Source organism: Sapajus apella, unplaced genomic scaffold, assembly GCF_009761245.1.
Source record: "Sapajus apella isolate SASKATOON/1434 unplaced genomic scaffold, GSC_monkey_1.0 scaffold48, whole genome shotgun sequence".
NCBI lineage: Eukaryota > Metazoa > Chordata > Mammalia > Primates > Cebidae > Sapajus > Sapajus apella.
The window spans coordinates 2,959,753-2,982,508 of record NW_022436988.1 but is presented as its reverse complement, the minus strand read 5'-3'; the positions used below and the strand labels follow the sequence as shown (position 1 = coordinate 2,982,508).

Here is a 22,756-nt window from a genome sequence, read left to right as displayed (position 1 = left end):
TGAGTCCTTGTGGCTTGATACAGGCCACGATACTTGGCTGAAGCTTGGTTCCCCTGTGAAGAGGCAGGTAGAGGAAGCAGAACCAGCTGTGGCAGGGCAAGGCAACCGGGGCTGCCCGCACCGGACAAGGGAGGACTGGCCGTCTGCCCATGTGGGTGGCCTTTTCCTCCTGGCCCAATGCTAGGACTTAATACCTGACCGTTTAATTACGCGAGTCAGCTGCCTCGGACCTTGAGGACAGTCAAGGCCGAGGTTCCCTCTGAGGGCCCAGCGCCTGGCCCGGCTCCCCGAGGCTCCTGACCTGTGAACCCCACAGGGTCCCTAGGGGGAGGTGCCCCCTCTGCGACGTTCCTGTGGTCCAGCTGTCCCCTGCCTTCCAGACCAACCAGTGTCCTCCCTGCAAACCGTCCTTGTTGCCCTCAGAGATGTGGCTTCCTCTGGGTTACAAACACCGTAAAAATCGCTTTGGATCAGTCTCCTCCTCCCCGGCCCTGCAGTCACCAGCACCCCCTCCCACCACAGGCAAGGCTCCTGGTTGGCTGGGATTCCCTCCCTAACTTCTCTGCAGCCACAAGAAAGCGCACGTGTCCATCCGTGGTCCTCCTTTCCTCCTTCGCTCTGCGGAGCGCCTTCCTCTTTCCACTTCACCACGTGTCCTGGAGCGCTTCCCAAGTCAGAACATCAACACTGCTCACTCCCGCCTTTCTACCACCCGCTGTTGCACTGGGGAACTTCTACGGGGAGCTTCCTGACCAGGGCATCTGGGGTGTCCATGTTCCTTTTTTATTACGGTGCTGCTGTGGATAACCAGGTCCAGGAGCGCTATGCTCATCAGGTTGCGGTATGATTTTCTTTGTATTAGCCATCAGGCCTGCAATTTCTGGGCCTAGCGGGTATTGCTAAGTAGGATTGTGATGGTCACATCCCCGGCAGCAGTATTTCAAAGTCATGTTGTCACACTTGAGGACTGTGTTAATCTGATCGATGAAAAAAACAGATATCTTGTTTTATGAAATGTGCATGCACAGAATGTTGAGTGAATATTTTAGCGAAATATGTACGCGCACAAACACTTCACGGCGAGTGAGAGAGCCTCTGACTCCACCTGCAGCTCGGGGCACCAAGGCCCTGGGAGGAGTGAGGCCCATCTTTTATTTATTTCCTTTTTTTTGCGATGGAGTCTCACTCTGTCCCCCAGGCTGGAGTGCCATCTCGGCTCACTCTCCCTCACAGGTTCAAGCAATTCTCCTGCCTCAGCCTCCCTAGTAGCGGGGATTACACCACCACACCTGGCTAATTTTTGTATTTTCAGTAGAGACAGGGTTTCACCATGTTAGCCAGGCTGGTCTTCAACTCCTGCCCTCAGATGATCCACCCACCTCGGCCTCCCAAAGTGCTGGGATTACAGGTGACAGCCATGGCGCCCGGCCAGTGTTTTAAAAGGTCAGGCCGTGTGACAGTGTGAGAAGTGTCAACTGTAATTGCAGAGATTTGCTGTTTGCACCCGGATAGATTTCAAGAAGCAACTTGGAGACAGGTTTAACAGGTCGGGGCCGTCGTTACAGAAAGAAATTATGACATCGCTCAGGACTTCCAGGCTAGGGGTGCAGACTGAACTTCGCCTCAAATACTGACTTTGAGATGTTCAGATGTGTAGACTGTCTTAGAAAACGGTACATCCCTGGCTGGTGGTTGGGACGGTGCACACCAGGCCAGTACCCCGGTGGCCGTCTGGGCATCTGCGGAGCCTTCACCCTGTCAGATCCCCGTGGGGCAGGACCCCTGGCTCAGAAGCTTGGTCTGGCATCACACTGAGAAGGCATGCGTGTCCTGGAGCTAGTTTACATGAATCAAGCTTACCCAGAGCCTGACATGTACACGAGAATAACAGCCCATTCACGGGCATGACGAAATACGAGCACAGAAGAACCAAAAGCTCCACGCTGGGATTAGCCGATTCTAATCTGTGGGGGAGGACCCAGGAGTGGATGCCACAGGCCACTGCCCAGGGACTGGCTGGAGGACGGGGTGCCTGGGCCCTGGCCCTGCCTGCTTCCTGCTTCTCCCCGGAGTGCATGGCCGGTCTGTCCACATGGGAGGGAGGTGTCCCCCCAGCAGCCCTCGCCCTGACCTTGCTGTCTTTTCCATTCCATGCCCCACCCCTCCTCCTTCCTGACATCCTGGCATTTTTTCAGATAAGTTCATACCTTTGATTAGGTTCCAGCCAAACCTCACCCTTTCTCGTTTCCTGTGCCTTTGTGTCTCTTCACCCGATGTCGAGTCTACAACCGAACGCTTTGAAGACAGTCTGACTTCCCTGTCCTTGGTGGTGGGGGGAGTTTCTAGGTGGGGGGGGGCGGTAACCATAATCTTGCCCCCGCGTCTCCTACACAAGCTGCAAGCTTAGCTCAGACGCTGTGCCTGTCTCACTGCTTTTTCTTGCTGTCTTTCCTGTTTCTGCAGGGGCTTTGCACACCGTCATAAAAGTTCAGGGGAAGCATGAAACATGCGACTCTGTTTCTTGTTTAAATCGACCCAAGAACGCTGAAGGGCTGGTGCTAATCTCCCAGACTTCCTTTTCCCTCCATCCTGATGATGGCAGAGACGCCTCCTCAAAGGCTCTTCCCCTTGGCACAGAGTGTCGGAGCCTGCCCTAGGGAGGGAGGACAGGATGAGGCCACTGTGAACGCAGGATCAGAGCCAGGCAGCAGCCGGAGAGTTCCGTTTCCTGGGTGACAGGCCCCAGGCTGAGCTTGGTCTGCTGTGGCCCCTCAAAGGGGACACTGTCCTTGCCCCCAGTTGACAGAGGAGGAAGGAGTGGAGGGCAATGTGGAATGGGCTGGTTGTGGGTTTTGCCACAGTGCCCCCAGCAGGCCTCCTTCTGGCCTGGGGTCTGGCAGATGGGGCCTGATCACCACCAATGCCCTATATACCTAAGGACACTGGTGACCCAGCAGACCTGAGGCCACAGACCAAAGACAGAGTAACACCCCATTACACATGTGCCCCATGGCCGGGCACAGTGGCTCATGCCTGTAATCCCAGTGCTTTGGGAGACTGAGGCAAGAGGATCCCTTTAGCCCAGGAGTTCAAGGCCAGCCTGGGCAGCATGGTAAGATCTTGTCCCTAAAATATAAAAATGAGCCAGGTGTGGTGGTGTGTGCCTGTGGTCTCAGCTACTTGGGAGGCAGAAGCAGAACAGTCACTTGAGTCCAGGGGTTCAAGACTGCAGTGAACCGTGAATGCACCACGGCACTCCAGCCGGGGCAACAGAGCAAGACCCTGTCTCTACAATAGAGAGGGTGGCGGGGGAGAGAGAGAGAGAGAGGGAGAGACTATTTTTTAATTAGCTGGGCATGGTGGTGTGCGCCTATGGTCCCAGCTACTTGGGAGGCTGGGTGGGGGATTGCTTGAGCCCAGGAGGTCAAGGCTGCAGTGAGGTGAGATGCTGCCACTGCACTCCAGCCTGGGCAACAGAGCCAGAACCTGTCTCAAAAACAAAACAAAAAAAGAGTGTCCCCAGACACAAGGCTATGGGTCACACCTGTCATACCTGTCAGGACTGCTCATGGTGTCCTGTCCCTCCTTCCCACTGGGGAATGAACGTGGCTGTGGGCACATCCCCTGTCCATCTGGGCTCACCTGTGGGAGCTGGACACTGCCCTCCCCAGCAGCTGGAAGTCCTGAAGGAGCCATATGTAACCCTCGAGACCAGACCGGCCCCGCCACGGCAGCCAGCCCACGGAATCCTTACAACGCCACAGCCAACGTGGGTCGAAAGCCTAGGTGAATAACCATGGGAGCCCACAGTCAGCCTGCACATCACAGATGCAGGGAAATGGGTCACTTTCACTTTCAGAAAACAAAGTCTGCACCACACTGTACCTGGGGGCAGATAACCTAATTAGAATTCTCACGGCCCTGGGACTTGGAGCCCAAAGTGCGGGTTCCCCTGCCTCCTCTTACCTGCCTTTGTCCTATTTGCTGCCAGGAAATACAGAGGGCAGACAGGTCTTGGCCAACAGCCGGCCACAGCCCTTCACCCCAAGATGTGAATCGGTCAGCCGCACGGTCTACCAGCCTCCTCCCAGGCCCTCAGCTGTGGCCACGGCAGCCAGGCAGGCTGACCCGAGGACAGGCTGCTGGACGTCTCCTGCGTCCCCTTCATCCTCAAAGGTGCGGGGGCCAACGCGGGGCCTCTTCTAGATTCTATCAGTTCTTTTTGTTTTGTTTATAGACAGTCCCCACTTAATGATTCTTGGACTTTTCCCTGGTACTGAAGCAACAGGCAAGCAGCAGGAACTGGGCTCTGGGTCCCACACAACCTCCCTGCGTTTCACCTTCAGCACGGCATTCAATGCCTTGCCTGAGATGCCCAACGCTATCATAAAACAGGCTTTGGAGAGATGGTTTCCCACCTGTAGGCTAACGGGAGTGTCCTGAGCACGTTTGAGGGCGGCTGGGCTGAGCCGGGGTGCCTGGCAAGCCACAGGAAGTGCATTTTGCCTTTTCTTTTTTTTTTGAGACGAAATTTCAATCTTGTTGTCCAAGCTGTAGTGTAGCGGCATGATCTCGGCTTGTGGCAACCTCCCACCTTCTGAGTTCAAGCAATTCTGCTGCCTCAGCCTCCCAAGTGGCTGGGATTACAGGCGTCAGCCACCAGACCCGGCTAATTTTGTATTTTTAGTGGAGACGGGGTTTCTCCATGTTGGTCAGGCTGGTCTCGACCTCCCAACCTCAGGTGATCCACCTGCCTCAGCCTCCCAAAGTGCTGGGATGACAGGCGTGAGCCACCGTGCCCAGAAATTTTTTTTTTTTTTTTTTTTGAGATGAAGTTCCACTCTTGTCGCCCAGGCTGGAGTGCAGTGGCGCCATCTCAGCTCACCGCATCCTCCACCTCCTGGGTTCAGGCGAATCTCTTGCCTCAGCCTCCCAAGTAGCTGGGATTATAGGCATGCATCACTACCATGCCCGGCTAATTTTGTACTTTTAATAGAGATGAGGTTTCACTATATTAGCCAGGCTGGTTTTGAACTCCGGACCTCAGGTGATCTGCCGGCCTGGGCCTCGGAAAGTGCTAGGATTACAGGCGTGAGCCACTGTGACTCGCCTGCATTTTGGACTTACGATATTTTCAATTTACAACAGGTTCATCAGGCTGCACCCCCATCGTAAGTCGAGGAGAACCTGTACTTTCTACCGGTGCTTGCTAATCTAGGGAGTTTTCAAAATGCAATTTTAAAAAAATAATGATTATCTAGGATACATGATTGCATTACAGGAGACTTGCAAAACAGAGGAAAGGATTTAAAAATACCGTCTCTCTCCTTTTGTGACGGGGAGGCTCATTAGCATGTCAGCGACTCCCGGCACATGCTCCCGAGCGCTAGGAGTTCTGTCACACAGTTTGTAACTGTATCTTTTTAAATTAGACATCTTATTTTTATTGTCAAATTTAGACATTTATAAGACTGCTTCTTCCTAAAAAAAGAAAACGAGTAACTTATTTACTTGAAATCAGGATGACTGGGGATAATTTATGCACAGAATTGCATACCTCCAGCCCTGGCAGCCGCTGTGCCGCCTTCTGTGCCTACAGCTCTGCCATTTCTAGAATGTCATATAAATGGAATCGCGCAGTCTGTGGCTTTTCTCGTCTGGCTTGCGCTTGCATAACGCTTTCGAGATCCACCCACGGTGCAAGATGAGCGGCGTGTTCCTTTTTATTGCTGAATAGTATTCCCTCACACGGATATATCAGATGCATTTATCCAGCCACCAACCAATGGACATTCGGGTTTTACCGTTGGAAGACCATGAAGAAGGCTGCTGCACCTGTTCCATGCCGATCTTTGTATGGATACGTGTTTCCGTTCCTCCCGGGTACATACAGGCGCATCCCATTTCAATGTGCTTCTCTTTGTCGTACTGCGCGGAAATTGCAGTTTTCACACATTGAAGTTTGATGGCAGCTCTGTGTGGACCAGTCCGTCCGCCCCGTTTTCCCAGCAGTGCGTGCTCACGTCATGTCTCTGCACCGCGTTCTGGTAGTTCTCATGGTATTTCAAACTGTTTCTTTCTGTGACAGTGATCTGTGATCAGTGACCTTTGAGGTTAACCATTGTAATTGTTTTTCTGCAAGCCACGGACTGCCCCCACGTAAGACGGCAGACTTAATCAGTGCATGTCGTGTGTGTTCTGACTGCCCCACCGGCCGGGGTTCTTCCGTCTCCCTCCCTCTGCCTGGGTCTCCCTATTCTCTGACCTAAGGCAACAATATTGAAGTTAGGTCTGCAATGGCCTCTGAGTGCTCAAGCGAAAGGAAGAATCTCATGCCTCTCAATTTATTTATTTTTGAGACACTCTGACACCCAGGCTGGAGTGCAGTGGCACCATGTCAGCTCACTGCAACCTCTGCCTCCTGGGTTCAAGCGATTCTCCTGCCTCAGCCTCCCGAGTAGCTGGGATTACAAGCACCTGCCACCACGCCCAGCTTATTTTTGTATTTTAGTAGAGACGGGGTTTCACCATGTTGGTCAGGCTGGTCTCAAACTCCCGACTTCAAATGATTCGCCCGCCCCGGCCTTCAAAAGTGCTGGAATTACAGGTGTGAGCCACCACTCCCGGCCACCTCTCACTTTAAATCAAAAGTTAGGAATGATTCAGCTTCGTGAGGAAGGCACGTCAAAAGCTGAGAAGCCCAAAGCTACGCCTCTTGCGCCAAGGATCGGTCAAGCTGTGAACGCAAAGGGAAAGTTTTTGAAGGAGCTTTAAAGTGCCGCTGTAATGAACACACAGAAGGAAGCGAAGCAGCCTGATTGCCGTGTAGAGAAGGTCCCAGTGGGGTGGACAGAAGATGAAACCTTCCACAGCACTCCCCCAAGCCAAAGCCTCATCCAAGGCCCTGACTCTCTTCCATTCTACGGAGGCTGAGAGAGAGGAAGAGACTGCAGGAAAAAAGTTTGAAGCCAACGGAGGTTGGTCCCTGAGGCGTAAGGAAAGAGGCCGTCCCCGTCACGTATGAGTGCAAGGTGAGGCAGCAGGTGCCGGTGGAGAAGCTGCAGGTTCTGCAGAAGATCCAGCTGAGCTCACTGGGGAAGGTGGCCCCTCAGCAACAGATTTCCAGTGTAGATGCAGCAGCCTTGTACTGGAACAAGATGCCACCTAAGATTTTCTTTTTTTAATTTTCTTATCTAATTTTTTTTTTTTTTGACACAGAGTCTTGCTCTGTCACTCAGGCTGGAGTGCGATCGCGTGATCTCCCCTCACTGCAACCTCCACCTCCCAGGTTCAAACAATTCTTCTCCTGCCTCAGCCTCCCAAATAGCTGAGATAACAGGCGCCCGCCACCACGCCCGGCTAATTTTTTGTGTTTTTAGTGGAGACAGGGTTTCACCATGTTGGCCAGGCTGGTCTCAAACTCCTGACCTCAAGTGACCCACCTGCCTCAGCCTCCCAAAGTGCTGGGATTACAGGCATGAGCCCGCGCGCCCAGCTAGATTTTCATAACTAATGAGGAAAACTCAGTGCTTCCCTTCAAGGCCTCAAAGGACAGGCTGACTCCCTTATTATGGGCTAACACAGCTGGTGACTTACAGTTGAAGCCAATGCTCATTTGCCATTCTGAAAATCCTAGCGCCTTAACAATTTTGCTAAATTTACTCTGCCTGTGGCTCTGGAAATGGAACAAAGCCGAGTGTGGCATCTCCCGCCTGTAATCCCAGCACTTTGGGAGGCCAAAGCAGGTGGATCACCTGCGGTCGGGAGTCCGAGACCAGCCTGACCAACGTGGAGAAACCCCGTCTCTACTAAAAATACAAAATGAGCTGGGCGTGGTGGCGCATGCCTGTAATCCCAGCTATTCAGGAGGCTGAGGCAGGAGAATCGCTTGAACCCGGGAGCAGAGGTTGAGTGAGCTGAGATCACGCTGTTGCACTCCTGCCTGGGCAACAAGAGCAAAACTCCATCTCAAAAAAAAGATCATTGCTTCTTGAAAATGCACCTGGTGAGCATGGTAGCTCAAGTAATCCCAGCAGTTTGGGAGGCCAAGGAGAGAGAATTGCTTGAGGTCAGGAGTTCTAGACCAGCCTGGGCAACATAGCAAGATCCTGTCTCTAAAACCAAAAAAGAAAAAAGACAAGAAAGAAAATGTCCCCAGTCACCCAAGGGTTTTGATGGAGCTGGAGCTGTACAAGGAGATGAATGTTGTTTTCACACCTGTAACACAGCCTTTATTCTGCAACCTATGGATCGAGGAATAATTTCAACCTTCAAGTCTGATTATTTCAGTGATACCTTCTGAAAGCTACAGCTGTCACAGCGATGGCTCTGATGGATCTGGGCAAAGTAAATTGAAAACCTTCTGGAACAAAGTCACCATTCTAGACAACATTAAGGATATTTATGATTCATGGGAGGAGGTCAAAATATTACTTTTTGGTTTTTTTTGAGATGGAGTCTTGCTCTGTTGCCCAAGCTGGAGTGCAGTGGTGCGATCTTGGTTCACTGCGGCCTCTCCCTCCTGGATTCCAGTAATTCTCTTGCCTCAGACTCCTGAGTAGCTGGGATTACAGGTGCCCATAACCACACCTGGCTAATTTTTTTTGTATTTTTAGTAGAGACAGGGTTTCAACCCTGTTGGCCAGGCTGGTCTTGAACTCCTAACCTCAAGTGATCCGCTCTCCTCGGCCTCCCAGAGTGCTAGGATTGCAGGCGTGAGCCACCGGGCCCAGCCCCAAAAAATTACTTTTAATGGCAAAACCACAATTACTTTTGCACCAACTTAATATCAACGTTAACTGAAGTTGATTCTAACCCCCATGGATGACTTTAAGGGTTCACGACTTCCGTACAGAAACTCACCACAAATGTGGTGGAAACAGCAAGAGCTAGAATTAGAAGTGAGGCTGAGATGGGATGGAATTGCTGCATTCTCATGATCAAGCTTTAATGGATGAGGAGCTGCTTCTTACGGATAGAATTTTACCCACGAAAGAGCTTTCAAAACTGGGGTCAATCCTCACAAACCCTGCCGCTGCATTATCAGCCAAGTTTATGGAATATTCCAAATTCTATATTAATGTCAACAATGTGCACAGCACCTTCACAGGAGCAGATTCCATCTCAAGAAAACGCTGTCTTTGCTCAACCATAAGAAATAGAGTTTCAACCCTGTTGGCCAGGCTGGTCTTGAACTCCTAACCTCAAGTGATCCGCTCACCTCGGCCTCCCAGAGTGCTGGGATTACAGGCGTGAGCCACTGTGCCCAGCCAAAATTATTACTTTTTTTTTTTTTTTTTTGAGATGGAGTTTCCCTCTTGTTGCCCAGGCTGTAGGGCAGTGGTGTGATCTCAGCTCACTGCAAACTCCACCTCCCAGGTTCAAGCGATTCTCCTGCCTCAGCCTCCCGAGTAGCTGGGATTTCAGGAGCCCACCACTATGCAGCTAATTTTTCTATTTTTAGTAGAGACAGGGTTTCACCATGTTGGCCAGGATGGTCTCCATCTCTTGACCTCATGATCCAGTTGCCTCAACCTCCCAAAGTGCTGGGATTACAGGCCGGAGCCACCACGCCTGGCCCTTTGTACAGTGTCTTTTGAAGAGCAAACATTTTAAATTTTTGTGAAATCCAATGTATTACATTTTTTCTTTCCTTGTTCATGCTTTTTATGTTTTTCTCTAAGAAATCTCTAAGGGTCACAACAATTTTCTCCCAAAGTTTTCCAGGTCTTGCCTTTAGGCATCTGATCCATTTCAAGTTCATTTTTGTTGTGGCGTGAGTGGGTCCAGGTACAGGGTTTGTGTGTCTCTCTAGTTACCCCAGAACCTCTTGTTGAAAAGACTGTCCTTTCCCTATTGAAATCCTATGACACCTTTGTCAAAGATCAACTGATGGTGTGTGTGTGTCTCTGTGTGTGTGTCTGTGTGTGTGTGTCTGTGTGTGTATGTCTGTGTGTGTGTCTGTGTGTGTCTGTGTGTGTGTCTCTGTGTGTCTGTGTGTGTGTGTCTGTGTGTGTGTATGTCTGTGTGTGTGTCTGTGTGTGTCTGTGTGTCTGTGTGTGTGTCTGTGTGTGTGTCTGTGTGTGTGTGTGTCTCTGTGTGTGTCTCTGTGTGTGTCTGTGTGTGTGTGTATGTGTGTGTGTGTCTGTGTGTGTCTGTGTCTGTGTGTGTCTGTGTGTGTCTGTGTGTGTGTCTGTGTGTGTGTATGTGTGTGTGTGTGTCTCTGTGTGTGTCTGTGTGTGTGTGTCTGTGTGTGTGTATGTGTGTGTGTATGTGTGTGTGTGTGTCTCTGTGTGTGTCTCTGTGTGTGTCTGTGTGTGTATGTGTGTGTGTGTCTGTGTGTGTCTGTGTGTGTCTGTGTGTGTCTGTGTGTGTCTGTGTGTGTCTGTGTGTGTGTGTCTGGACTCTTTATTCTGTTCCATTGATCTTTTTGTCATTCTTTCACCAATACCACATTGTCTTGCTAAGTAGAGCTTTATAGAAAAATCTTAAAATCAGATAGTCTGAGCCTTTGATGTGGTTCTACAAAATTATTTTGGCTACTCTAGGTCCTTTAGCTCCCCATTTAAATTTTAGAACTTGCTTGTCCATTTGTGGGGAAGAAATGCCTTCTGAGATGTGACTGAAATTACAGTGAGTCCACAGATCACTTTGAGGAGGATTGAGGCCTTAATATTATTAAGTCTTCTGCTTCGTGGACGTGGCAAACCTCACACTACCTGTTTGGGTTGCTTTGTTTTGTTTTTAGTTAGTCTTGCTCTATGACCTGGGCTGGAGTGCAGCAGCACAATCTCGGCTCACCGCAACCTCTGTCTCCTGGGTTCGAGTGATTCTTATGCCTCAGTCTCCCAAGTAGCTTTGACTGCAGGCACATGCCACCGTGCCCGGCTAATTTTTTTTTTTTTTAGTAGAGATGGGGTTTTGCCATGTTGGCCAGGCTTCCTTTCTCTATGGGTAGCCTTATCCTTTGAATAAGTTTTTATTTGAATATTCAAGAAGTACTTTCTTCTTGGACTAGAATAATACCTTCCATATTTATCTATCCCCAGTGTTTCCATTCTTTTTCCCAAGCAACCTGTTACTGTTTCATAAACGTCTTTCCAGATAGCTTTCGTGCATACATACGCATCATTCTCAGGTGCTTGTCTCTCCACTTAAAAATCGCCAGCGGCAGCTGAGTGCGTCCCACTCTGCACCTTGGTTTTCCTTGTGTCTTAGAGTTATTCCATGTCAGAATACACAGAAGTCGTCTTTGTTCCTTTCAGTTCTCTCCAGACTGTGTTCTAAGTGATGCCCATGCCATAATTCAGTCATCCTCATCGATCTGCAGTGAGGCCCTTTCCTGGTTTTTGTCTGCTTCTGATCTCATCAGTGTATCCACAAATATCCACACACACTAAAAACAGATACTGGATGTCTGGGCACGCCTGTCATTCCTGCACTTTGGGAAGCTGAGGCTGGTGGATCACTTGAGGTCAGGAGTTTGAGACCACCCTGGCCAAGACAGCAAAACCCTGTCTCTACTAAAAACACAAAAAAGAATTAGATGGGCGTGGTGGTGCATGCCTGTGGTCCTAGCTACTGGGGAGGCTGAGGCATGAGAATTGCTTAAACCCAGGAGGCAGAGCTTTCAGTGAGCTGAGATTATGCCACTGCACTCCAGCCTGAGTGACAGAGCCAGACTCTCAAAAAAAAAAAAAACACTGGCTAGATGGCTGGGTGCAGTGGCTCACGCCTATAATCCCAGCACTTTAGGAGGCCAAGGCGGGTGGATCACTTGAGGTCAGGAGTGTGAGACCAGCCTGGCCATCATGGTGAAACCCCATCACTACGAAAAATACAAAAATTAGCTGTGCATGGTGGCGCACACCTGAAATCCCAGCTACTTGGGTGACTGAGGCTGCAGTGAGCCAAGATCTTGCCATTGCACTCCAGCCTGGGTGACAGAGTGAGACACTGTCTCAAAAAAAAGAGGGAGAGAGAGAGAAAGCAATGTTTAAAGTACAGCAGAACATCTCAAAATAAAACAAAAACGTGCCTCACACACAAACAAAAATTCAAATCCTCATGCTGAGGTAGGAGAATTGCTTGAACCCAGGAGGCAGAGGTTGCAGTGAGCCAAGATGGTGCCGCTGCACTGCAGCAAATACAGGATTTGAATCTGTATTTTAGATCTGATTATCTGATATCTGTATTTTAGATCTTGATGTTAATTACCAGTATCTCACCTCGGCCTGCTGAGGGGAAGGACAATAGAATTTGAAGTGGGCCCACTGGTGCTCCCCCAGCCAGGCCGTTTCCTGCAGACCTTGGGCTAGTGGTTAAATGTTCTAAGTCTCAGTGGCCACATCTGTAAAGCTGGAATATTTCCTTTCTAGGATTATTGTCATGGTTAAAGAAGATGGGCAGATGAAAACCCCCAGCCCAATGTCTGAGCCATGTGTGACTTTCCTTCCCCCCGTAATCATAGGATAAAAGAGTTGACAACTTGGACTTTTGATGAGTAATAGTTGTATTGATCTACTGGAAAATAATTGTCAAGATTTGGCTGTTGGGTACAGAAATACAGGGAGGGAAAAGGAACGAGGCCCAGTATTGGACAGCACGTCATAGTGGCTACAGCTAACGGTAAGTCAGTGTATTTTTGAATAGCTAGAGGAGAAGATTTGGGCTGTTCTCAACACAAAGAAGGATAATGTTTGACGTGATAGTTGCCCAGTTCCCCAGATTGGAGCGTGACATGCTGTATGCTTGTATCAAAATATCACACGTACCTCTCAAATACATGCCAATCTATAAACATTTTAAATAGAAAAAATTTTTAAAGATTTGGCTACTATTAAAGGAGTCGGTTTCCTGCTGGATACAGCGGCTCATGCCTGTAAACCCAGCACTTTGGGAGGCCAAGGCAGGCCCGAGCTCAGGAGCTGGAGACCAGCCTGGGCAACATGGTGACGCCCCATCTCTACAAAAAAAGTTTAAAAATTAGCCAGGTGCGGTGGCCCAGCCACTCCGGAGGCTGAGGCATGAGAATTGCTTGAACCCAAAAGGCGGAGATTGCGGTAATCTGAGATCGCACCACTGCACTCCAGTCTGGGTTACAAAGTGAGACTCTGAGGCTGGGCGCGGTGGCTCAAGCCTGTAATCCCAGCACTTTGGGAGGCGGGTGGATCACGAGGTCAAGAGATCAAGACCATCCTGGTCAACATGGTGAAACCCCGTCTCCACTAAAAATACAAAAAAAACATTAGCTGGGCATGGTGGCGCGTGCCTGTAGTCCCAGCTACTGAGGAGGTTGAGGCAGGAGAATTGCCTGAACCCAGGAGGCGGAGGTTGCGGTGAGCTGAGATCGCACCATTCCACTCCAGCCTAGGTAACAAGAGTGAAACTGCGTCTCAAAAATAAATAAATAAATAAATAAATAAAGTGAGACTCTGTCTCAAAAAAAAAAAAAAAAGAGTTGGCTTCCTAATTCATTTCTCTGTGCATTGAGTTACTTGGTGAGCTTCCTCGTGTGGGACACAGCTCTGTACATCAGTTCTCTGATGCCTCACACGTAACTGGCTCTGCCCCCTGCATTTCTGCAGAGAATGCCGGCATCAAGCCAAGGCCATCGACAGTGAGATTGAGGGCTGTAAGAAATCAATCATGAAGGAGGAAGAAAAGAACGAGAAGCTGGCGAGCATCCTGAACCGGACAGAGACGGAAGCCAGCCTCCAGCGGAAGCTCGTCACCCAGTGCCTGACCAAGCAGGTGGCCCTGCAGAGCGATTTCAACACCTACAGGCTGGCCCTGCAGGACACAGAGGACGCCCTCAGCCAGAACCAGCTGGTGAGGCCGGGCCCGCCCCGCAGGTCACACCTGGCCCGCAGCACTGCCTCTTCGGGGACACCCGCTCTGTGGCTCCTTCTCTCCAGGTACAAATGGTCCTCACTGACGAGCTGAAGGCCATCCGCCAGGCCATCCAGGATGAGCTGGAGGTCAGGAGGAAGACGGAGGCTGCCATCCGGGAGAAGCTGCAGGAACACGTGACCTCCAACAAGATCACCAAATACTTCAACCAGCTCATCCTGAAGCTGCAGAAGGAGAAGACCAACATGGTAGGCTCCCACCCGAGGGAGGGGCTGCGCCAAGCCCCCTCCAGCCTGGGCACATGAGGGCAAAGGCGTCCTGGGGGCAGAGGGGGCAGAGTCGATGTGAGCAGAGGGCCCTCGTGTGTCCCCTCCTTTCCACGTGGGGCGTGGTAGCTCATGCTTGTAATCCCAGGCCAAAGCGGGTGGATTACCTGAGGTCAGGAGTTCGAGGCCATCCTGGTCAACATGTATTTTGTATTCTCTACTAAAAATACAAAAAAATAGCCGGGTGTGGTGGCACATGCCTGTAATCCCAGCTACTCAGGAGGCTGAGGCAGGAAAATCGCTTGAACCTGGGAGGTGGAGGTTGCAGTGAGCCGAGACCACTCCATTGCACTTCAGCCTGGGTGACAGAGCAAAAGAAAAGAAAAAACTAGAAATATAGAAAGGCATAAGAAGAAAATGAGACAGTTCTAGTGAGACAGCTCTAGGCCCACCATCCAGAGAAAACTTTTTTTTTTTTAATTTGGTAAATTTCCTTCTGGAAATTTTTCATACAGAAACACATTTGCACCCAACCACAAACACACACATACTCATTCTCACACAGGCAAACACATTCGCACGCATGAACATGCTTGCAATTACACATCTACCACGCACACACACGCAAACACAAACTCAGACATGCAAACACACAAACATACACTGAAACTCCTACAAACACACACGCACGCACATACACAAGCACATACCTTAAGCAACACTGGCTCATGACAAATCAGTTCTCAGGCCCATTTTCTTTCTATTATTTACTTAGTTTATTTTTTTGTGATAGGGTCTCTCTCTGTCGCCCAGGCTGGAGTGCTGTGGCTCGGTCACAGCTCACTGCAGTCTCAAAGCTCCTGGGTTCAAGTGGCCCTACCACCTTGGCCCCCCGAAGCCCTGGGATTCTGGGCCTGAGCCACTGTGCCCCGCCCCCAGGCCCGCCTGCATCCATTTGTCATTAATTTAACTGAACCATGACACAGAGAGAATGGGAGTCAGTGAATCTTTGCGACTTGGATAGTTTTGCATTTTGCTGTCTTGACCGTATTCAGCATAACATTTCCTCATGCCAACAAATCCTCTTCAAAAACCTAAATTTCCGTTCTGCATAACATCTTATCCTACAAATGTACTTATTTTGTTTACTAAATCTCTTGTTAGGCACTTCGGGCTGTTTCTAGTTTTTGTTTTATCTTATTTTGTTTTTTTTAATTTGTTTATTTTTGAGACAGAGTTTCACTCTTGTCACCCAGACCGGAGTGCAGTGGCGTGACCTTGACTCACGGCAACCTCCGCCTCCCAGGTTCGAGCGATTCTCCTGCCTCAGCCTCCCGAGTAGCTGGGATTGCAGGCGCCCACCACCACATCGGCTAATTTTTCATATTTTTAGTAAAGATGGGATTTCACCATGTTGGCCAGGCTGGTCTCGAACTCCTGACCTCAAGTGATCCACCCGCCTAAGCCTCCCAAAGTGCTGGGATTACAGGCATGAGCCACCGCCTGGCCAGCCACCCCTGAAGGCTGAGTTCCCTGGGGGGCCGTGGAGTGTGACTTAGAGGTCCACGGCAGGGGACCCCCGATTGTGAGCTCACTCTCGCTTCCCCTGGGGTCTTGCTTTATCCTTTATCACTGTGGTAGGCGGTGGAGGGGACTTGTGTCCTTAGAAAAACAATTCCTTATTTGATTGTTTTTCCTTGCCTTGGGCAGGCCCCTTTGGAGGACCCCCAGAGGCTGCCACAGGCTGCAGCATTGCCAGGGCAATCCCAGCAGCGGGGCCTGCCCACGGGTCCCCATTTGAGTCGCAGAGGAGGGTGACAGATTCCGGACTCCAAGCTTTTTTGCAATGCTGGTTTTGCCCTCCTGAGGGATGGGAGAGGAGCAGGCCAGGCAGAGCTGAAGGGCGTGGTGCGTGTGAAGTAGCCCGTCCAGCCTGCTGCTACACAGCCAAGTCCAGTTCCCAGGTGCCCGGCCCCCAGATCCCCAGGACCCCAGACCCTCAGGGCCCCAGATCCCCAGGCCCCCAGATCCCCACCCAGGCCCCCAGACCCTCAGGCTCCCAGATCCCCACCCAGGCCCCCAGACCCCCAGGGTCCCAGCCGAGCCCCTTCTGGGCAGCCAAATAGGTCATACATGTACTGCTGCCAGTGTCCAGAAGAGGGCAGCAAAGAGTCTTGGACCCATTATGACAATTTTCCAACAGATGCCAGTCCAGCTCTTGAAAAGGGCACCCGCCCCCATTTTTTTAAGTCCTCACAACCCCATGGGCTGATAGAAGGTGGGGTGGGAGGCATGTCCAGCTCTTGAAAAAGGTACCCCCATTTTTTTAACTGCTTAAAGCCCCATGGGCTCATAGAAGTTGGGGTGGGGGGACATGTGCAGCTCTTGAAAAGGGCTCCCCCCCCGTTTTTTTTAACTGCTCAAAGTCCCACGGGCTGATAGACGGTGGGGTCAGGGGGCATATCTGGGAGGAGGAGCAAAGTGTGGATGGACGGGACCACACATATGGAGCTGGGGTCACCATGGGGTTCAAGCAGTTAATCCAGGGCTGGTGCAGATGCCTGTGAGGAGCCCAGGGTGGGCTCCACAGGGACCACAAACAGCCAGGAGTGGGGCAGGGGAGGCAGGCCTGGCTGTGACGGGGAGGGGCTGAAGGGGACTTGGGAGCCCCTGCAGGGCAGTTGGGGAGGGGGAGGCAGGGAGCCCTTGTGGGGCTCAGATCTCAGACCTCCTCCTTGGCAAAGGAGGAGGCTGCAGACTGACATTGCCACGCAACTCCAGATGCTGGGAGCTTCCGTTCCAGGGGGGCAGGGTCTGGGTTCCACAACCTGGGGACGTTAGGTCTCCTGGGAAGTCGCCCGTGGTGGCTGGTGAGAGACATGGAGCCCCCAGCAGGGGCAGGAGGAGAGGCTCAAATGGCCCTGAGGAGGCCGGGGTAGGCAGGAGCCACAGTCTGAGAGAGCCGAGGCCTTGCGTGGCAGGAGCTGACGGGCAGGGGTGGTCAGGGCAGACACGCGGCCTGAGACCACCTGTCAGAGCCACGCCCTGGGGAAGAGGACCTGGTCCCAGTGGGGACAGCATCTCCCTGGTCCCAGAACGGCTCTGGCCGCACCACTGCAGCTGTGAGTGCCTCTGCCTGACTCCCGATTCTCACAAACGGCCGCTCGATAAAACCCCGGTTGCTAGACGGGATCTGAAGGAATCTTTCTAATGCCTCCAAAGAGCCCGCAGAGGAGGCCAGCACAGGCTGCGCGACCTGCAGGACGGCAGGAGGGGTTGGAGCTCAGGGAGGAACCAGTGTCTGACAATTGCTTCTTGCTGCTTAAACCGTGCTACAAAGGTAACAGGGGATGGCACAGCCATGAAGACTTACAGGACGCAGGAACATAAGACGCAAGTCATCAGATTAAAAAGCAGGCTAGCACCCAGTGCCAGGGTGTAGGTGTGATCTGATTTTTGGTTTGGAGAGTGGCATAGGAAGGACAGGAAGGAAAGAAGGATTATAGATGGGAACGGTAGCTCTCTCGTGTCAGAATTGCAGGTGACTGACTGTTCTCCTCTGTCCTGGCCTGCTGTTTTCACATTTCCTCACAATGTGTGCCACTATGTGTTTAATAAGTGTATTAGTCTGTTCTCTCACTGCTGTCAGGAAGTACCTGAGACTGGATAATTGATAAAGGGAAGAGGTGTAATTGACTCACAGTTCCACATGGCTGGGAGGCCTCAAGAAACTGATGATCATGGCAGGAGGGGAGGCAGGCACCGTCTTCACGAGGCGTGGGGAGAGCGCGTGTGAAGGAGGAACCGTCAAACACACAAAACCACTAACTCACGATCACATAAGAACTCACTATCAGGCCGGGCGCGGTGGCTCAAGCCTGTAATCCCAGCACTTTGGGAGGCCGAGGCGGGTGGATCACGAGGTCAAGAGATCGAGACCATCCTGGTCAACATGGTGAAACCCCGTCTCTACTAAAACTACAAAAAATTAGCTGGGCATGGTGGCGTGTGCCTGTAATCCCAGCTACTCGGGAGGCTGAGGCAGGAGAATTGCCTGAACCCAGGAGGCGGAGGTTGCGGTGAGCCGAGATGGCGCCATTGCACTCCAGACTGGGTAACAAGAGCGAAACTCCGTCTCAAAAAAAAAAAAAAAAAAGAACTCACTATCGCGAGAACAGCACGGAGGTAACGGCCCCCGTGATCCAGTCGCCTCCCACAGGGGACCTCCCTTGACACGTGGGACCATGGGCCACAATTCAAGATGAGAGGTGGGTGGGGACGCAGCCAAACCATATCAATAAGAAAACCTAATACCATGATGTCTCTTTTCTGTAAAAGCCAACAACTGGGTTCCAACAAGTGGGTCCCTCGCTGGGTCCTCGAGACGGCAGGAAACCCCACCTACTGCTCTCCTGACTGTATTTTTGTGTTTGGAATTTCTCCAGAGGACCAACCCGACTGTCAGGGAATGGTGGACCAGCAAACTCGTCCCAGGCCTCTTGGGGGGGGGGCCAATATTCACAGGTGTTTCCTTTCACCAATTCAGATGACACATCTTTCCAAAATCGACGGCGACATTGCCCAGACCACGCTGGACATCACCCGCAGCAGCAGCAGGCTGGATGCGCACCGGAAGACGCTGCTGGAGCTGGAGCAGGAGGTGAAGAAGGTCAACGAGCTCATCACCAACAGCAAGAGCGAGATCTCCCGGCACACGATCCTGATCGAGAGGAAGCAAGGGCTCATCAACTTCCTCAACAAGCAGCTGGAGCGGATGGTCTCCGAGCTGGGGGTGAGGTCCCAGGCAGGGAGAGGCGGTCCCAGGCAGGGAGACGCAGTCCCCGGCTGACTGTCGTGCCCGGCGGGGCAGAAACCCCTCAGGGCTGCCCACGGTCAGACATGAACTCACAGAAGGTGCAGAACAGCCCTTTCTCTACCCGCTTTACAGACAAAACGGCAGATGTGCCAAGCGCTCTAAGTCACATTTTTCTGTACAGGGCCAGAGAGTAAAGATTTCAGGCTTTGCGGCCAGTTGGCCACTCTGGCAGTGATACGGCCCTGCCTCCATAGCGAGAAGGACTGTAGGCAAAACGTAAAGGAACGGGCATGGCTGTATCCAATCAGATGTTATTCAAGGCCACTGAAGTCTGAATTCCAAATCATTTTCACCCGGCACAAAACATTCCGCTGCTCTAAGAGAAGTGGCCGAATGCGTTTGAGGCCTGATGCCATATACGTCATTGGGTCCCTGTAACCTCGGGACCTAGACACAGGGTAGGGCCGGGCGCAGGCTCACTCCTGTAATCCCAGCACTTTGGGAGGCCGAGGTGGGAAGATTGCTTGAGCCCAGGACTTCGAGACCAGCCTGGGCAACATAGAGAAATCTCATTGCTACAAAAGAAATTTTAAAATTAGCCAGATGTGGTGACACCCACCTAAAGTCCCAGCTACTCAGGAGGCTGAGGTCGGAGGATCACTTGGGCCCCGAAGGTCAAGGCTACAGTGAGTTGTGATCAACCTGCTGCGCTCCAGGATGAACAGCAGTGAGACTCTGTCTCCAAAAAAATTTTTAAAATCCCATCCAGAGTAGGATGAGCATCTGGGCGTGAGCTCTTAGCTGGGCCCCAAACACTGGAGAGCCCCTGCTTTTGCTCTGACAGCCACAAAATGGAATGGATGCTAAGGGAGTGAAGTCCCAAGCCCTGCCGTCTCTGCTATTAAGAGGCAGCTTGCGGCCAGACGTGGTGGCAGTGGCTCACGCCTGTAATCCCAGCACTTTGGGAGGCCTAGGCGGGTGGATCACCAGGTCAGGAGTTTGAGACCAGCCTGGCCAATATGGTGAAACCCTGTCTGTACTAAAAATACAAAAATTAGTTGGACATGGTGGTGCACCCTACAGTCCCAGCTACTTGGGAGGCTGAGGCAGAAGGATCACTTCACCCAGGAGGTGAAGGTTGCAGTGAGCCAAGATTGTGCTGCTGTACTCCAGCCTGGGTGACAGAGTGAGACTCTGGCTCAAAAAAAAAGCAACGCTCAAAGCCCTTTTGGGTTCCCGAGGCCCCACGTACCCTGCGGGTGCACCAACTGTGGGGAGGCTGGAGGGGGCTGCAGAGCCCCTTGGCCAATGTTTCTACAGCGGGGTCTGTGGCATGAGGCACTGCTGAGAGCTAATGTGCGCCCCTCAGAGTAAATGCCCCTCAGCCGTCGTAGAGCTTCATGACCTCAGAGGCCCAGGCCCTCCGCAGCCCACACACAAAGAGGACGTCTGAGCCTAAAAAGGCTAATTTTGCTTTTTTTTTTTTTTTTGAGAGAGTCTCGCTCTTTCGCCAGGCACCAGGCTGGAGTGCAGTGGCGCAATCTCAGCTCACTGGCTCACTACCACCCCCACCTCCCAGCTTCAAGCAATTCTCCTGCCTCAGCCTCCCGAGTAGCTGGGACTACAGTTGTGTGTCCCCACGCTCAGCTCATTTTCATATTTTTAGTAGAGATGGGGTTTCACTGTGTTGGCCAGGATGGTCTCGATCTCTTGACCTCGTGATCCGTCCGCCTCGGCCTCCCATAGTGCTGGGATTACAGGCATGAGCCACCGCGCCCGGCCTAATTTTGCTTTTTGATGACTACCCTGCCTAGGGGGAAGAAGTGGGACCCCTGGAGCTGGAAATCAAAAGGCTGAGCAAGCTGATCGAGGAATACAACGCCAAGGTGGTCCAGGCCCAGGTGACCTGGCTGCGCCTGCAGCAGGAGATGGTCAAGGTGACACAGGAGCGCGAGGAGCAGCTGGCCTCCCTGGACACGTCCAAGAAGGAGCTCCACATCATGGAGCAGAAGAAACTACGGGTAGACAGTAAGAGCCGCCGCACCCGCCCGCCCAGCCCTGCTGGGATGCTCAGACAAGCTCAGGGAGGGGGCGGCTTGCCGGGGCAGGGCACTCAGTGCAGGCGTCTCGGGATTTCCATGCAGCTGGAAAAGCAAATAACCAACGGGCATGCTCCCCGTATTTTGTAAATGTGAACCACTGCCGGTCCAGCTGCCCGGTTTGCAGTCACGGCGGGAGGGTTGAGAAATTTCATGAAATGTCTCCAATCTCACAGACGCCAGAGCTCTCCTCGAGAGAGGAGCATGGAAGGTTATTGTCCCTGCCAAGCCAGGGCACCCAGGTGGAAACACGGGCTCGGGAAGAGCCAGGGTCCTGCCGGGCGGGCTCCTCATGCTCTAGGGAGGTGCTGTCCCCGAGTCACCTCCAGCTGGCCTCAGAAAACCATTCCACAGGGCTCCCTGACCCTTCTGAGGCCCAAAGGGCTACCTCAGTGCCAGGGTGCCTAGAATAAGGGAGGCGGGCATCCAGCCTGGACCACTCTCCACACACATGGCCACATGCCGAGACATCCGGGTCCCTCTTGGTCTTGGGTCAGGGATCCATGCTGGTCAGGCCTGCAGCAAGGCCCCCACGGGAAATGCTGCCCGACACATGTGTGCCCTTCTCGGAGGTCCTGCTGCCTCCTGCCCTGCCCGTGGGCTGCCCACACCCGTCTGTTGGTGAGTAGCAGATCCTGAAAGACCCTGTGGAGCTGTCGGCTGAATATCAGCATCCCAAGGCGAGAGCTGCCGAAATACCACGCTGGGAGATGGGGGAGATCATGCACGGAGAGGGCAGATGGGGGGTCCCATGTGCCCATGCCCTGCGGCAGTCAGCCTGAACCGTGGGGAGAGCAGGAGGAGCTGGAGACGTCCTGGGGGAGTGGCCAGTGGGTGAACCAGCTGTGGCCTCTCCTGTCCTTCACCCATCTTGACATCAAGAATAGCTGTTGTGGATGGGCATGGTGGCTCATGCCTGTAATCCAGCACTTTGGGAGGCCAAGGTGGGCAGATCAGGAGGTCAGGAGATCGAGACCATTCTAGCCAACATGGTGAAACCCTGTCTCTTAAATAAAAAAAAAAAAAAAAAAAAAATCCCTGATGGTCTAGTGGTTAATGGAAAAAAGAAAAAAAAGAATAGCTGTTGTTTTCTGCCCCTACCCCTGAGCCTGGCTGGGGCGGGCAGGGGTCTAAGGGCCCCCCGCCCCAGGGACTCACGGTGTCTGAACGCCAGCCAGGTCCCCATGGCCCACAGATCCATCCCGCCCATACCTGCTGACCGTCCCCACATGTGGGTCCTCTCAGCTCCCTCGGAGGACAAGGTTTGGGGAGCTTAGCAGTCAAGAAGAGACCCCCTCTCCCCCTCTCCTCTGGCCTGCAGGGATGAGCCTCAGGCAGGAGCACCAGGAAGGACAGAGGGGAGGCGATGAAGGGAGCTACATACAGGGAGAGACAAACCCTGGCTCCCTCGCGGATGCTGCTGCGAGCAGGTGAGGACCCGGTCCCTCCCCGGGGTCCCTCCCCAAGCCTCTGTTCTCTGCCGTAGGCAGGATCGAGCAGGAGAAGAAGGAGCAGAAGGAGATCGAGCGCCACATGAAGGACCTGGACAACGACCTGAAGAAGCTCAACGTGCTGATGAATAAAAGCCGGTGCAGCTCAGAGGAGCTGATGCAGAACAACCGACTGACGGAGAACGAGTTCGTGCGCTCCCTGAAGGTCGGGCAGAGTCCACGCGGTCCCGGGGCGCAGGGCGATGGGGGGCGGGTGCGCTGAAGGTCGGGCAG

General features: G+C 52.4%; 1 protein-coding gene across 2 annotated transcripts in view; it reads left to right on the top strand.

The window, feature by feature from the left end:
- The window catches only part of CCDC40 (coiled-coil domain containing 40), a 64,052-nt gene that overhangs the window by 27,780 nt on the left and 13,516 nt on the right, over positions 1–22,756 (top strand). For both annotated transcript variants that reach the window (XM_032241436.1, XM_032241437.1), the window contains exons 11-15: positions 13,587–13,830; positions 13,917–14,099; positions 18,664–18,909; positions 20,748–20,961; positions 22,519–22,688. In XM_032241436.1, coding sequence (XP_032097327.1) covers positions 13,587–13,830; positions 13,917–14,099; positions 18,664–18,909; positions 20,748–20,961; positions 22,519–22,688 — 1,057 coding nt within the window. The remainder of the gene's footprint in view (positions 1–13,586; positions 13,831–13,916; positions 14,100–18,663; positions 18,910–20,747; positions 20,962–22,518; positions 22,689–22,756) is intronic.